The sequence below is a fragment of the Bidens hawaiensis genome, unplaced genomic scaffold, assembly GCF_021521415.1.
Source record: "Bidens hawaiensis isolate Kalapana, Puna unplaced genomic scaffold, B.hawaiensis_p1.1 tig00023391_1, whole genome shotgun sequence".
Lineage (NCBI taxonomy): Eukaryota > Viridiplantae > Streptophyta > Magnoliopsida > Asterales > Asteraceae > Bidens > Bidens hawaiensis.
Genome location: NW_027493661.1, coordinates 197,630 through 215,653, shown reverse-complemented (window position 1 = coordinate 215,653; position 18,024 = coordinate 197,630). Strand labels below are relative to the sequence as shown.

Here is an 18,024-nt window from a genome sequence, read left to right as displayed (position 1 = left end):
TGGTCATTTTATAATGTCTCGTTTTCTATGATGGCTACAAACCCGATATAAACGCAACCTTTAAGGGATTTGAAACAACGGGATCCAAGTTAATCTTGTAATCCATAAAACACAATAAAAATCTACATTTTGCGTTTTAAGGTAAGGATACCTTGGAAATACTATGAAAGTGTGTGTATGTGAACATTTAGGATATTGGTGAATTTTAAACAAGTTCATTAATAAACATGCGATATGAACAATAAAATAGAGTAAACACGTATGAACACACGTATAGGAACCTAAGCATAACAATTCTAGGTCGTTACGTCTAACCACCTATCTTAATTGTCATGGCTTTGATACCAATCTGTCAAACCCCGATCAAAGGCGGCGGAACATGCCGGGGTGCAACGATTGCCCATAAGCGCATGACACTATTTAAAGCGACAATATTTAACAAGCTCATTTCATTTCACAACATCGAAAATGTCACATAACCAAATATTCATAAGTCAAATACAACAAAATATAACAATTTAAATATTGTTCATTTTTGCTAATATCCTAACGGTATTTGTGACGTTTTCTTACCGAACTCCATAATCAACCTAGGTGCAAACCTGTAACATTTCATAAAATAAAATTTGTCAACACAAAGGTTGGTGAGCAATTCATAAGTTTGAACAATAGATATATAGTATGAAAAGCCACAAAACTAGTATACAAAACCGTAAATAATAGCTATAAACTTGGATGAATAGTTATCGCTAACAAGTTAGCGACACCCAACTATAAGGGGTTGCAAAATAGTTTAGGATTTTATAGTTATCGTTAATTTCATTACGTTCACGACAACTTGCCATGAGGGGTTGCCAAATGGTCTAGGATTTATAGTTCCACCATCTAAAAGCGATAAACACATAGGCAGATAAGCATAGAACACCAAATCGAGCAATTATTCAAGTAAAGTATACAACAACGTTTGTGGTTTAAGACACAACTATAGAACATTTAGTTTAGATAAGATGAAATGCCATCCTCAAAATAAAAGGTAGAAAACGGGGTATGAAGTTACTCACGTTCAAGTAATAAACTTGAAAGTTTGATTATTTGGAGATTTGCCGGAACGACGAGTTAACGTATGAAGCCTAAAATAAAAGAAGTCTTGGATTTAGAAAGGTCCTTGAAGATCTTTAAATAAAATAATTGTTACAATAAGTAAACAATTTAAAGTTCGAGGTTTAAAATGTAACTATTTAAGAATTTATAATAATAACCCTTTAAAAATGTGGGTTTGCTCAAAACCGGGTTAAAGTATCTAACCTTAATATTTACTTAACCAATGTTAAGTAATAAGGTGGGAAAAATGCTAAAATGCAAGTTCCATTGGAACAAAGATACTAAAACGGGTTTTTAACGAGTGTTCGGGTTGTCGGTTCGGGTCTTGATAATTAGTCAAACCCAAAGTCAACTTTCCAAAATAATGAATGTTATGAGATAACTCAATAAAACTTTATAAGACTTAACCAAGTATGTAGATCTATTGTTTTAGAACTAACAACGTACGTTAAGCGAGTGTTCGGTTTTGTTGGTCCAAACTATGTTATGAGATCAAGTTGGATCCAACAATTCCAAGTACTTAAGAAAGTCATTAAAATCATTTTGTAAACTATTTTAAAGAAATATACAGGTCTTGATAGCTAAAAACAGGCTTGTGTGTCTTAAGCGAGTAAAATCTGATTGTTTCGGTTTCCATCTCACAATATGTTCCTTGATGGTCTCCACATGCCAAAATATCATAGATCTTGTATAATAATTTATAAATGATAAATATTTAAGTTTTACAACTAAAAAGGTCAACAACAAGTCTTTTTAACAAAAGTTCGGTTTGGTTCGGTTTCCATCTCACAATGAGTTCATAGATGGATTCCACATACCCAAGACTTGTAAATGTGACTAACAAACTAAAATGAGCAGAATTTAGGCATAAATGATATCTATATATTCTAATAAAAGCCTACCATTTTTGCCACTTGTCAATACCATAGCCCTCCTAACCCCTTATTCAACCAAATTTCATATATGGTCCTTATCTTTTAAGTCATTTCAATATATGATATTAAAATTATAGGGTTATTTCAACTACATCCATTACTACATACAGTGTTGTAAAAGTCGGATTCCAAGGCCTTAGAATCGGCGATTCCAAGGTCCTCGGACATCAACCTTGCCGTATTTTCCCAACTCGGCCACTATTACTCACCAAGGTCCAAATCGCCCAAAAGTCGGAGTACTCGGGATTACTCGGTCTCGAAGGTCAACTCGGCCACAATTTTTTAATTTTTATTTTATTTTTTTTGTTATTTATTTTTAGTACAAAATTAAAAATAACAACAAAACATGAATTTTTTGAAATATGTTGTTTTTTTCATATGAATTATGCTTTTTTTACGTGAATTTTTCTTATCTTAACATATATATAATATCCAATAACTAATTTATGTTATATTTATCATGTCCGAGTACAAGCCGAATACTCCCCGGGTACTCTGAGTACTCCCTACAAGGGGGTCGACCGCCTAGCGAGTATTACAACATTGACTACATATAATAAGTATTCTCCATATGGATAAGTGAATTTTGAAGTGTTAATTATGGTTTGTATTCAAAATAATAAACAATAAACATTTGATTCATTATATGTGGAATGAGAACAATCGACTTGGACTAAATCCCCATAACGTCAACGGCTAAGGCTTAGCCTTTAATACCTAAAAATACATATGATTTTAAAACTAAAAGTTTTCGGGTTGACCCGAAACCTAGAATTCGGACTCAAGAACCAACCCGAATTACTTCGGTTCATGTTCGGGTTAGTATTTTCTTGGGTTTGAGTATTCCGGGTCGGGTTAGTTTGGGTTCAGGTACGGGTTTTCTTGGGTTGGGTTTCATGTTACGGGTAAAAATGACAGCTCTACTTTCAACGATTATAAATAAAAATAACTACCTTCACTTTATACAACTTTAAATCTTCTAATATTCTTCTAACTCAAAATAATCACTATTAGTTGAACATGGTTTTAATGTTAGTATGTATTTTTATTTTCATTGCAATTACATTCATATGAAATAAACAAATCATTTTGTTATATTTAAATTTTCGGTTTTTATGTTGTTTGATTATACAATTTTTTAATTGTAAAATATAAACTCAATTAAAAATTTGTCATACACAGAATATTAATGACAACAAATTTATCATGATCAATCAATTTCAAATTGTAAAGATTCAAAGGATGATTATATCATCAAAGTTGGAATATGGTTTTTGAGATAATCATGTTTTTTTTGGATAAACATGAGCAGATGTTTTCAAATGACATCATACTAATTGATTAAAAGCTATGATATTTTATGTGTATGAATAATTTTTTTATTAGTATCATTGATATATATTATCATTTATCTAGAGTTGGTATGTACTTGGAGAACCTTTTTTGTCACACGGACAACTATATATGGCTACATCAAGAGTTATAAGTAGCCCTATATGTTACTTTATTAAGAGTTACAAGCAGACATGAACTAAAGATTTTGATTTTTGATAAACAATGTATACCTGCTAATACAATCACAAATGTAGTGTAAAAGGAAGTTTTACCTATTTGTAACATATTGGTGTAATCTTAGTTATGTAATTTCTGTAATTTTAATTTAATTGTAATTGTATTAACAATATATGATAAATTTGTTGACTGTATTTCACTTAATGGTCAAAGTTTTAAATTTTCAACAATTACCCGTGTAATACACGGGCCTCAAACTAGTGTATAATAAGTTATGTGTGTGTGTATATATATCAAGGACACGAAGTCCTCCATGAAGCCTTGCCTTATGACATTCGAAACTTAACCAACCGGAGTCGGTGAAGTAACAAATAAAGGAAACAAGGGGTGTGTATTATATATATGTTGTACCACCATATTCAAGAGTTAGTAATGTTAGATGAACAAGTTAGAATGAAAGACTATAGTTAGTTTGACTTGAGAAGTCAAAACCTTCAAGATTACATAAATAAACAACCTTGAATCTATAGAGAAATGAGAGAGTTTTTGGAAAAGATGAACAACCAAAATGGTGTATGGAGCCTTGCTTTTATAATGGTAAGAGTATGGTTCATACAAATAGGGTAAAGATGCATGTGATGGTTGAAATGGTCAAACAAGTTTTTGGTAAATGACAATAATCGTCCCCAAAGTTTGGTTTAAGTCATTTTTAAGAAGTTGTAAGGATTAAAAAGGATGTTTTCAAGACTCAACAAGTGTAAAACAATATTGTAACATAAAATTAATCATTTTGATTATATCATAAGCTTTGGTTTACAAAATGGGTCGGTTTACATGGTAAACGAATACAAACGAGACCCGAAATTGACGAATGTCACACCCCCCCCCCCTCGGTTTTTTCCTTTGGTGTTTTCAACATGGCGTTTTCTACAAAACGCTAAGAAGGCACACATTTTGAGGGTTTGTGAGAGAGAGAGAGAGAGAGAGAGAGAGAGGTATAGAGTGGGGGAGGAGAGAGAGACGCTTCGGAGTATTTTTCCCACTACACCCATCTTTTGCAAAATGCCCAAAAGTTAACTATGCATCACATGGCGTAAAATGCACGGGTGTGCCTAGTTTAATTGGGGTTTTAAAAAGCTAAAAAATGTTTTCGCTCCCGGTTACTTCCAGACTTATTCTCACATCACGCGTCCAAAACCCAGTGAACGTAAAGTTATTTTTTCATTATTAATGACCTTGTAGTTTTATTACGTGATTTTTAAATTAACATATTATTTAAGTATGATATCGTATTATATTTTACAACCCGAAAAATTTAACCTTTGGTTGTGTGAAATTTAAATACCATAAAAAAGGTGAAACCACATGCCACAAGAGAAAAATCGTGGATCCGCAACTTACCATTATAGGTAAATTCGATGATTCTTATCATCTCGTGCGTTGATATCTAACTCTAAGTAGAATACAATCTTTAATTTTACTCGATATAGTATGAGCGTATTGTTTAATTTATTTGGCACTAATTCGGAAAAATATAATTATATAAACGAATATATATATAAATAAGGTCACCCAGAGTAATATTTTTGTTTTTATGTTCTCCTAAATTTTTGTAAATTTCGATTTTAGTTTGAAACATTTTATTGTTCACTTATCTAAGAAAATAGAGAAAATAGGTTGTCCAAATATGTGTATGCAAGGAATCGAGATTTTGCGTCTTCTTTATAAAAGTAAAAAGGGGAACATGTAAATGCATTATATCGAATTACAGACTAATATATTCTCTACCATGTGGTCTCCCTTTATTCCGACTGGTAATTTAACTAATCATCTTCTAAATTACAATATATTATCTTATGAAAAAACTCATAAAACATTTAGAAAGTTTTTATCAATAGTTCATATTCTAGAAAAACTTATTTCTAATTACTTGTGAATTCGTATTTGTGCACATAAGAAACCACTAAACTAATTTGTTAAAATGAGTTTTAAAAGTCTTAGATGTTTACGTATACATTTGTAGGTAATATAACATGCACATCACTTGCACGAATAAATATATAAATAAACGAAATTAGTTCTCTTTCACACAAATACACACATACATATTGAATTTAATTAAATATTTTAATGGTTAAATGTGGCGTTTTAACCTTACTCTTATATTTATATTTAAAAAAATTGAGATTGAAAAGAATGAATAATTTATTTTGTTATTTAGTTGCTTTAGCAAAAAAAAACAATGAATCTCTATAAAAATAGGAATCAAGTTTTGAAATTATTTTAATTAGAACATTTATAAAATATTTTGTTCCAATCAGGTTATTAAAGTTTTCTTTGTGTTTCTATCCTTGATATTTTACCTAGATAGCAGGTTATATATGGGGTTTTTTTATTTTTAAATAGTTTGATATTGCAATATATTTTTTAAAAATAAAAAAATAAGTAAAAGTATAGAAAAATAATTTGTAAATTGCAAAAAATTGAAAAAAAAAATCCGGGAAACTGCAAAAAAAAAAAGGTTAAGAAATCACCCCATTTTAAGTTACGTTTTTTTATAAGAAACCATCATTTTTTTTAGAAAAAATTAAAAAGATAGTTGGGTGATATTTAAGTATTTAATTATAGAATTATTAATTGTTTTCATACTAAAAATAGGAACATATTAATTATATTGTAACTTTTCAGTTTTGTTTTTGTTTTTTTGCAATTTAAAAACTATTTTTCTCAATTTTTACTAATTTTTTCAATATTTAAAAAAAATTTGCAATATCAAACTATTTAAAACAAAGCTTACATAACCTACTATCCAGTTAAAACATCTAAGATTGAAGCACAAAGAAAAATTACATTAGTGACCTGATTGAAACAAAATATTTTATGAGTAATCGGATTGAAACAATTTTAAAACTTGGTTACAATTTTAAAGTAATCCCCGAAAAACAATGTGCTATGTCTAGAACGCTCCACTATATTCACACACAAAAATAATATGTATATATGTGTGTCGGTGTGTGCGTGCGTGCGTGCGTGCGCGTGTGTGTGAATGAGAGAGTGGGGGGATTATTGTACAAAGTGGTTGTCACATTAGAAGCATAGAATTAATGAGAAGATTGACACATGTACACGCTACTTACGCATGATCTTTATGGCTGGATGTATTTTTAACCATTTATGAATCTGATAACCCCAACTTGTTTTGTATCATCAACATACCATTTCATACTAGACGCATAATTGCATTCAACAAATTTATTGGCCCCATACCCACACTGGTTTGTCACATGCTCATCTCTTTTTATCAATAATTCAGGTTTTTTTTTTTAAAGAAACCTTTCTATTGACTTAACAACATTTTTATTAACTATTTTTTAGTGTATGTTTGTATGGAAAGTCGTTAAATTCTACTAGGTTATCCAGACGGCTCTTCAAAGTATGAACCTTTTAAGTGAGTGAAATGAATATTAAATATTTTAAGGAACACGTATGTGACTTTTTTTTCCTTGTTTGGTTAATAGCAAATGTAATATTTAGTTTCTAAATGTAAAATGGAAAATTGAGTAGATAACCTAATGCGTGGCCTCCAAGTATTACAATACTGTTGTAAACTAATTTAGTGTAGTTATGGTAACTAATATAGTAAAAAAAACACAATATAGTAAAACACAACAATATTCTCTTACCCTCCTTACAAATTAAGGACAAGATTGTCTTTTAGCTTGAATTCCCCCCTTGACGGCTGATAAACGAATCAACAGTCTTTTGTGTTAACCTTGGCCGGCCCTTTCACATAAACGAAATCTGTTTTATAAAAAAAACTGTGTCAAACACAGGTTGAGCATGTTTTCGAATGAGGGCGATTCATGTTGATGGCGACCCGGTTTATTTTTAAATCTTTTTTAAACGTCGGTTGAGCAAATCACATTAAAAAATAATAACAAAGTTCTAGCAAGGAGCTACAATTATGCCATACAAGGAAACACACCAAAAACAATTATATCATACTATTTTCTACATCAAAGCTACATTCGAAGTTGTTCCTTATCGATCTCGAGTTTATCCAAAGGAAGTCTAGTGTTTTTTCCTCTAGTATCTTTATCATGGAAGTGGTGAGCAGTTTATTTTCAAATATAGTTAACAATCTGTATGAAAGCAAAGACTTTCCTAACAATAATCACATGTATCAGTTGATTACCAAACAATACCATTACAATTTACAACTAGATTAAATAAGATTCTAAATCAACAAACAATAGTTAAAGATGAGAATTGGCATTTTGCCACCTGAGCGTCTTGTTTTGTGTTCCTTTTATTGAGATGCTGCCGCTTAATATTTGTGGGGCCCACTTTTCTTCTACTTTTATATATACACTTCCATTCTGGTGGTTCCCATAACCACCTGTCTTATTATTCAACTATTCAATCTTTACCATCAACAATCACAATATGTTTATGATTATGGATTATTATTATATTATTAATGGTATGTGAAATGATGAACTATGCTGCAGTTGCCTATCCTCCTCCCATGGCCATGGAGAAACAACCACAGCCGCCGCCCGTGGGATATCCGACAACCACCGTTCAAGGAAATCATGTTCCTGCACACACCACTAGCCGTGGCGATGGCTTTTGGAAAGGATGGTAATTTTTATTTCAAATATCAAATGTTTTTGTACATCCAGATTCCAGACGTCGAACCGGCCATCTTAACGGTTCAACGTATTAACGGTTCTTACGTTGAACCGGATTCAAAGCATATATACACCTAACGAGTAATGAATTTAAAATAATAAATAACATATTAGTTTACAATATTGATAAAAAGTACGACATCTTGATGAACAAAATATAGAGTTTAAACTTTAAAGTAATAAATTGATCATTATTTGATATTTTGGATTGAAAAAATTATAAAATCTGATTTCCGGTTCAGTGACTGCTGGGCGACGGGTTCAAATACACACAACTGGACAGGTTATGCGTCCAGTTCCTGATTCAACCGGCTCAGTAGTCCAGTCGGGTTTTGAGAAGTGAGAACAGTGATAACGTCCACCCTAAATTTTTAGATTATGACTAAATTATATGTTGATTGCAGTTGTGCGGCGCTATGCTGTTGTTGCGTATTGGATGCCTGCTTCTAAGTTCTAACAAACTTCGAAAACCGATCAGGACATAACGATATTTGAGTGAATGTTTATGTTTTTTTAAACTGGGTGTGTTTGATTAAAAAATATTAGTTGCATGTTTCTGTAATTGATCTTCTAACTGTGTTGTTATTAATTGTTTAATTATTTTTTGAACGGCATGTTTTTATATTTAGTCACCAACAGGTTAGAACCCTCACCCAGTCACCCTTTAGAATATCAAAGCCTTATCGATCTCCCTTGATACCGTTAGGCCAAACATTAATATAACACCGTACCATGTTTCATCATAGCTCACAGCTTAATTAAAGCACAATTAACATACCATAACGGACAAGTACATAACACATGGCCTCATTTAGCTTCTTCATCCATACTTGGTGACAAAGGATCAGACCGCCTTCTTTTCGCCTCATTGTCCCCCAAATGAAGGTCAAACCCGAGATCCTCATCGCTCTCGGTCTTCAACGCACTTAGATTCTCAGACCACCGTCGCACGTTTCTATGCAGTGGTGAGTGCCCGTTAAAACTCGGAATGAACTGAAGCTCCACATTCGGCTCATCTTCCATGTGGGCTGCGTTTTCTGTAGGCGTCAAATTGATATCAGGCCCACCACCACCTGATCCGTTTTCTAAACGAATATGTTGTTGAATGTGTAATCCTAATGGCTCAGCCTCGTCTTTCGGTAGAACTATTTCGGGCGGTGAAGAATCGCCACCTGGCGAAACAGGCACCGTTGAAGCAGCCCTTTGTTCTTGTACTGCACCTGCCCATATATGATCATAAAATTCTCACAATCTAATATTAAAAAGAGAAAATTTCACAACTGGTCCTATGGTTTGACTATATATTGCAAGTTTGGTCCCCAAAATTTAAAAAAGTGCAAACTTAGTTGATAGAGTCACAGCTGGCAATATGGGACAGCTGGATTCTATTTATGGGAAATTGACTTAATTCACTCGGTTAAAACTATTAATGGTAAACCGGCTGAATTTACTCAATCAAATCAAATCAATCGTCATCCCGGAAATTAAGGAGCAGATTACTACACTTAATTTTAGGGATCTGCTAGTATAAATTGCAGGCTTGTTTATCATCTTTTCATTCATTCAAGTTGTTTAAGTTTGTCTTGTTCTTGTAATCGGAGACCGCCCCTCTCGAATCGGGCCACTATCATTTTATTTCTAATAAAACCTAGCATGTTTCTTTTCTTATCAATCCCGTGCCTATCATTAGTCCAAACATTTGTGAGAGGGTTGCATGTTTACTTGTTTAGTCCCAACCGTTAGTCCATTTAGTTTGTAAAAGAAAAGTGATGTCATGTGCCACATATGTATTTCAAACTCGTCTCCTAATAAAATATTCTTTCAAACTCCAGAACTCTAACGTCAACTTCAGCTCCTTCGATCAATGTGAAATCAAAGGTTTAGTGCCTAGTTGACGGTGATGAGGTTGATGCTAGAAGTTCTGGAGTATGAAAGATCAATTTATTAGGGATCCAAATTTGGAAAGACACAATTATCCTCACGAGTCACGATGGAACATGACATCACTCTTCTGTTAAAAACTAACTAGGACTAACAGTGGGGACTAAATGTACAACCCTCCCACCAATGTTAAGTTTGCAATTTTGAAAATCTGGAGACCAAACTTCCAATATGGTGAAACCACAAGACTAAACTTGCAATAAGAAGGCCAACTTCCAAACCTTTTAGGGCATCACTTGTTGTAATAAGATCAAGTTCAAGAAGATTAAGTAAACGACCAAGGTCAACGCCACTAGTCCAGTTTTCCGGTGGTTGACCGACTTTAAGTTTAAGCCGACCGCGATTAGCGGTCCCACCCCATATGATCCCAATGGGTCTCGGTTTCTCCTCGTTTTCACCCGCCAAAATAATGAGACTTCCACTATCACCTTCAAGGTCAAAAGTTTGTTGATTTTCACCAACAACAAGTAAATCAGTAAAAAAGCAAATTCCTTTTTCATCATTGTACTGAAGAGCATAAGCCAAAACTGTTCCTTTGGTCAAACCCGAGCTCCTACCAACTTTCATCACTTTCTTGCCAATAAGACTGTTGATTGGGGATTGCAAATCTATGACTTTAACGTCTCCAATTTCTCCAACATCTTTTACAGATGTGGTTACAATTGACATGTCAAAATCATCACTAAAGGGGATGAACGCCCCATCTGCTCTCACAAATGTCTCTGCATTTATATCAAGTTCAAAACTTATTTACATTCTAGATATTAAATGTACTTAGTAACCATTAATAATTATTAAGGGTTAACTAACCTGGGTTGGTGCCAGCAAAGATGCCATACCAAAGGTCATCTGTGATGAATGAAGTGGCTCTCTCAACTGCACCAAGATATATCCCAGGTCCGAGTGTCGGTGGTAAAGGATGAAACATTTTTTGATTTGGATAGTCTAAGTTAACCGCCACATGGCGGTTTGTGAGAAAGCCGACTTGTTGGTTGCCTGTTTGACTTCTCACAATAGCACCTAATGTACCATATGTCTCTTGACTTGCTACCTAACATACATATAAAGGAACATTTTTTATCTATCATAACTACAATGATAATTCAATAAAGCACCACTCTTTAACCGGTCCATATCCATACAATAATAATTAGGCATGTAAACGAACCAAACGTTCAGTGGGAACCGTTCGGTGGGAAGTTCGTTCAAGTCCGTTCATTTAATAAACAAACAAACATGAACACATGCCCCATTTGCTCATTTAAGCTCGTGAACGTTCATTTGTGTTCGTTTATGTTCGCTAACTCACATTTGTTTATGTTCGTTCATAAGGTTTGTTTGTTTAAATACCCATTGAAATTAATGTATTGCCAGTGTCAATTTAAAAACTATTTACTTTCATATTTTTATCCTTTGCTTAGATATCTTTGTTTACTTTTGCAATCTTGAATGTAATGAAAATGATATGTTAAGACTCTAATTTGGATATTCACGTTCACTTATAATTGGTATTCGTGTATGTTTTCGTGAACCGTTCATTTAAAGTATTAACAAATTAACATACTCAACGACAAACACGCTCACTTTCTTAACGAACGAACGCAAACAAGAAAATCCGTCTGTTTTAAGTGTTTGTGTTCAGTCCTTTAACTGGTTAAAGTTACCAGAGGAACACGAACAAGCCCCTAAAGGTAACTACTTGATTAATAATTGCAGCATAATGACATCAATAACAGAGGTTGAGCTAATATTACCTGAGAACCTGAACCGATGCACGACCCGCTTCCACGCAGATCATCCACAATATCAGTGAACAGCTGCTCTTTGCTTGCTAGTTCAGGTGTACCAAAGTAAGAGAATTCCAAAACATCCACATCACACCACACACTCCCCGGTCCCTATTGGATTAAGATGATTCACCAACAAAAATGAGCAATTGAAAATCATAGGGACGAATAATAATGGTGTTTCTTACCTCAAGAATAGTTGGTAGACACTGAATGGGGCTAAGCCATTGCTTATTAACTTTGCGTGACACAAACACCAAGATTGCAGGTATATCGGTTAACACACCCTTACGGATCCTAAACCCGATAGCAGTACCGAGACTGTACCACCGCAAGATCTTACTGTGAGAAGCCCGAATAGTCATGAGTTCAAGCAAAGTGGTTGCTTGATGGCCTTTAGGTAACCTGCCTATAGATTCGGGTAAAACGCCCTTTTGTAGGTTTACAAAATAGTTTGTTCTTTCTTCAGCAGCATCACTTAAGCGACTGGATGTAGGCCATGAAAAGTAAGCTGCATTGCTTTCAGAGTGTTGTCCACCCGATGCATAGGGTTGAAGTGTCGGTGGGTTGAATGAAGGCAGATTAGACTGACTGTAACATGTTTTTTCCAAATCAAGTTCTGATTCGTCTGATGGAGTTGAGCCCGAAGAACGGATTCGCGTGTTTACTCTCGTTGGATCCATGTTAAGTTGTTAACTTGAACGATAAACTATAGAATAATGAGAACCACGTGAGTAATTGTATATTACTGATCAGCTATTTATAGAATTACAATGAGGATAACTAAAGAGGAAACTTAATCAACACAAATCTTCTAACTAGGGGTGTATTCCGGTTTTCAGGTTCCTCGGGTTTAAGAATTCTAAATCTAGAACCGAAACCCAACCCTAATCTCTCCCGGGTTTTGAGGTTTTGGTTTTATCGTGTTTGTCCTAGAAAACTAAAAAAACAAATAAATAAATATATATTTACTGACTACTGAGAACAAATATGGAAACAGCTGAACAAAAATCTGTAGAAATGAACCAAACCGATCGAACAAAACCTAAAGAATTGAACGAACTTAAAATCGATCAAGCAAAAATCTGTAGAATTTTCGTCAAAGATAAACTTAAAGTGTAAATTCGTAGAACTAGTAGAATAAATAAGCAATTAGAACTTAGAAGTAGAATAGCCAATTAGAACTTAGAAGTAGAATAGCCACAGAACTTGCAATCGATGAATACCAAACGAATGAACGTGCACTATTAGGAGATAAAACGCAGAACGGGCTTTTCAGGTTGACCCGAAACCCAGAAACTAGTAACAAGTAACTGAACCGAATTAGAACCGTCCGGGTTAACACTTACCCGAATTAGAAAGGGTCCGGGTTACCCAGGTTGGGTTTCGGGTTGCGGAAAAAAGTGAAACCAATTAATATATTCAGTCAGGCATTTAAACAAACACCTTATGGGTAACCTAACTACAAAAAGTACCTGATGAATCAAAACAGTAGTATCAAGTAAGTGACAACTGGGTATGTATGTATAGCTTGAATCAACGAAGCAATTGAATCAAAATAATATGGAATTGAAAGGATTAAAGAGTATGATCAGGTGTAATTTGAAAAGGAGCTTACTAATTGGGAAAGCGACTGTGCGTGCAACTTTTGGATTAATTTGAATAATAATATTATGCAGATATGATCGGCCAGTTGTCGGATTACTAGTGTAATCTTGAAAAGATTTTAACGAGCGTGAGACATGATAATTGATTGCACAAGGAAAGAGAATTTAATACATGGAGTGGAACTGTGGAAGTGGGAGACCAAGACCTGGTGTAAAAAATAATTTCAAATCAAATTCGAGTTTGTCTTTGCACGAGTCACGTCTAAAATGTCAAAATGTGTAGGGACAGTTTTGGACATGTGCGGGCTAGGCATTCGTTTAGAAGTTATAGTCGGGAGGGCCAAAATTTTATAACTCATGTAAGGCCCATGAAAGCCAACAAGTTCTCGAGGATGACCCTGCAAAATTTGTACGTATAGTTGACATCTCATATCAGAAAAGCTCACCCGAGTAATAGGGGTGGTTCCAAATGATGGTAAAAGAAAGATTCAAATCAAACTAAGACCAAAATTTTTGTTTCTTTTTTTTGTTGGGTTTTATTTTTTTGGTTTTCAGTGTTTTATATGACTTCGGTTTAATTATGGGTCAATTTTTAAATTAATCATGAAATGTTTGGACCAGAAAAAAAAATATAAAGAAAATAGGTTATAAATCATTTTTCGGCTTATATAATTATGCTTGAATTTTTGAGAAAAAAAAATATGAATCTAGACTTAAGTATTTGTTATATTTTTATTATGTGAATTTAAGCATTAAACTTTTGGCCCTCAATTTAGGCTGAAGAAACACTAACTGGACCCCGGGCAGATTACGGGTAACCTGGGGGTTAGATAGATGTTTCCCACGAGGGGTTAGACCCAGAGAAGATGGTTCTTCTGATAACCTGCAAAACAGACACCGTGAGCTTGTCACTGAGAAGGGGGGGTTCCTCCTTGTGACCACCCTCCGGCGTGAGAATCAGACTAGATTGCTCTTTAAATATAAATGTATATTAAGAAATTGCTAGAGCAGATATCAGGTATAATATGATGATACAAGATAACATGAGATGGTCATACCATTTGTGGTATTTATAGCCGAAGGTAGGTTTCCAAGGAGGTGTGGCTGGCTGCAACAGTATTCCTGTTTCACCAACAGTGGCCTACGCACGTGCCCTGCTGGTAGTTGGTGGGTAGGCAGCGGCTAATAGTGACCAGGCCTGCTGTGTACTATTCCTTTTCCACCAACTGCCGGCTATGCACGTGGTATGGCAGTAGATGGTGAGAAGGCAGCGACCAATAGTGACATACAGTACAGGAGCATGCTGTTCGCCATACTGTTGTCAATAAGCTGTCGTATCTTTGGTCAGATCTTTTTCCCATACCTCGTCAGGTACAGTACAGAAGATCTTCCCGTATCGTACGGACTGGCTTATTTGGGCGGGAGTATTCCCCCTCCCGCCCTTGTGCGGGATTGTTCCCGGCTTTGCTCATTCCTTCAGGTGACACTGAATGATCGAGAGCTAAGTGCCTTGTGCGTGTAGCCTTGCTGCGCGGGTGGCCTTCCCTGATGGCTTGTATCCGAGGCTGCGGGGACAGGCGGAGTCCTTCACCATTGGGAGGCATTTCCTGCGGGAACAGCTTGCGTACTGCGCGTAAGGACGTCACGTCTCTGAGCATGGTTGGTCCTGCGGATCCAGTTTGTTTCTGCGCAGACGTCCCTCTTCAAGGTGAGTCTTGCGGGTCCAACTGGGCTCTGCTGGGACCTACCTCTTCAAGTCCCCCCAGTCCAATGTTCTTCTCATGCGTGTTTAATAAAGTGAGGTGAACTTTTGGACTTAAGCAAAGGGTTTTGAAAAGGGTTTTTTAAGGTTTTCCATGGGGATTCTTCCCGCGGAAGTCCTTGTCACTTGCAGAAATTCCCGAGTTTCCTGCTTGGTCTTTGGGTATGATGCGGGTAGGTCTGTAACCTCCTCGCAAGTCAGGAGCGTTGAGTCCCACTTGTGTGGATTCTCCATGAGGTTTTGGTCGTTTTGAACATAGTGATCAATTATGTTAAAACCACCAATTCCATCCTGGAGCTTCAAACAACGTAGTTTTCGACGTTCCCGCTATGCGGGGATGTTATTTCCGTTTCCGCAAGCATTGCCCAGAAGATCCTTCTTGGTTTCAATTCCCAGCGGAGCGCTAGGTACGTGAAGGGTTTTGCCTTAACACTGTACCCGCGCTCGTCTTACAGTTACTTTACTTCCAAGGTATTCCTGGCTTCAATTCCCTGCGGGTGCTAGGTATGTGAAGGGTTTTGCCTTTACACTGTACCCGCACCCGTCTTATAGTTACTTGGTTGCCGAGGTATACTTGGCTTCAATTCCCTGCGGGTGTTAGGTATGTGAAGGGTTTTGCCTTAACACTGTACCCGCATCCGTCTTACGGTTACTTGTTTGCCAAGGTTTTCTTGGCTTCAATTCCCTGCGGGTGCTAGGTATGTGAAGGGTTTTGCCTTAACACTGTACCCGCATCCGTCTTACGGTTACTTGTTTGCCAAGGTTTTCTTGGCTTCAATTCCCTGCGGGTGCTAGGTATGTGAAGGGTTTTGCCTTAACACTGTACCCGCATCCGTCTTACGGTTACTTGTTTGCCAAGGTTAGGGGTATTTTCCCGCTTACTTTTGAATCTTTTTGAATTTTGAATTTTGAAATTCGAAAGGTTGGTGAAAGGATAAGAACAGTCCAAACCTCTGAAACGTCGTGCGACGATTTCTTCTGACTGTGTCAGGACGTGCAGGAAGTTATGGTGACGTGACAGTACATGGTCATTCCAGACGCTTTTTCAGGCGCGTGGGCGCGATTTTTCGGGCGCGTGGCCGCGAAATTAATGGTACGCGTCCTGTCAACAGCTGTTGCCAGCTTGCTTTTTGCCACGTGTCATAGTTTCATTGCACCTTTGATTTCTCTCTCTTCCGCATTAAATGCATCGCATTAATTGCGATTAGTATATAAAGGGGGAGAGGGTTCTTTGTAATCCACACTTTCACTCTTCTCTTCATCTTTTAAGCGATTTCCGGCGAATACTCCCCTTTTCAGGCAAGCATTCTCTCGAAATCGCTTTCTTCTTTCCTTCACAAGATGTCGTCTCGTGATGTTGAATCCACAGCCGATGACAAGAGTACTGCTGGCGAGTGCCAGTGTGCTCTGCCTGGCGATCTGTACCGGTATGTTGTCAGGAAGTTCATGCTCGAGTCTCTCGAGCCTGAGTTTCCTGAGCCCCATCAGACTGTGTACGATGCCCCCAGAGGCAAGATCGGGGTTTATGCAGCATTCTTTGTCTATGGGAATCTTAGGTTCCCATTGACAAAGTTTGTTTACCGTGTCCTTGAGAGGCACGGTGTTCATTTGACCGAGTTGCACCCCATGGCGATCGCCAAGATTCGCCACTTCGAGTGGGTGTGCCGGATTTTGGGCATTGAGCCCTATGTTGACCGCCTGATGACCTTCTACACTTGGAGGTGCATCCAGGGGTGGTACACGTTGATAACCCGAGTTAAGGGTTTGAAGATTTGCGCGACCGAGCGCAATCTTCGCGCGTGGAAGAGGGAGTTCTTCTTCATCTCCGCTCGCGCCATTCTCCTTGCCATGAAGTTCAAAAATGGGCAAGCTCTTCCCAGCCTTCACGCCTCCAACTACGAGGAAGCGGAATGGTTTTCGAGGATTTCTCGGGTCCAATCTCCGGTTTACCGGTTTGCGGAGTCCGGGATGGTGATGTTGGGGATGAGCCGGGTGTGGAAGGCGGCGGATGCGCAAAAGGTTCCAATCGTCCTCGAATACGGTTCGAACTCTGTTCCTTACTGTATGCTTTGTTTCCTTTTGTTAATTTTGAATTTCTTCTAACTTCTTTCCTGTTTATTTCAGAGGGGAACGACCTGCAGTCGCTCCTTAACCCGCGGGAGGCTGACGGTCCCGCACGGATGGGTACTCGCGCTCTGGACGAGAACGAGTTGCCCATCCTAGAACAAACGGCGGATCGGTTCGTGGAGGTCTATCCGCAAGGCCATGAGATCCTGAGCGCCAGGCGGCCAGGTAAAGCGCTATTCGACCCTCGACCCCTCAATGTTGAAACCTCTGCTGGTATTCCTCTAATCGTATGTTCTGATGAGGAATTCGCAGATGGTCCTCCGTTGGTGCGGAAGAAGAAGGATGCCGGCGGGAAGGGAAAGGAGAAGGTGGCCTCCACTGCCGATCCGGTGCCTCGGTCTGACTCGGAGACCGAGAGCGAAGAGGTGGCGGGGAATCCCAGTGGTGATAAGATCACCATTCCGGAGGCTGTGACAACTGTCACCGAAGAGCCCAGGATGACGACGGTGACCGGCGTGAAGAGGCCGGCTCCATCGGGTTCATCCCCGCCCGTCCGTACTTTCAGGCTCAAGAAAACCCGTAAGTACAACTTCCTTTAGCTTTTATCTTCATAGTTTA

General features: G+C 37.1%; 1 protein-coding gene across 2 annotated transcripts; it reads right to left on the bottom strand.

Moving 5' to 3' along the window:
* Nucleotides 1–8,931: 8,931 nt before the first annotated feature.
* On the bottom strand, nucleotides 8,932–13,742 carry LOC143567332 (protein NARROW LEAF 1-like). Of its 2 annotated transcripts, none has more exons than XM_077053780.1 (6): nucleotides 13,589–13,742; nucleotides 12,159–12,679; nucleotides 11,938–12,081; nucleotides 10,994–11,234; nucleotides 10,405–10,905; nucleotides 8,932–9,462 (listed from the first exon to the last, which is right to left on the bottom strand). In XM_077053780.1, exons 2-6 carry the CDS (start codon nucleotides 12,651–12,653, stop codon nucleotides 9,050–9,052), a joined length of 1,794 nt encoding a protein of 597 aa, XP_076909895.1. In that variant the 5' UTR covers nucleotides 12,654–12,679; nucleotides 13,589–13,742; the 3' UTR covers nucleotides 8,932–9,049. The 2 variants fall into 2 exon arrangements, with proteins under 2 accessions (XP_076909895.1, XP_076909896.1); XM_077053781.1 differs by having other exon boundaries at nucleotides 13,446–13,616.
* Nucleotides 13,743–18,024: the final 4,282 nt, after the last annotated feature.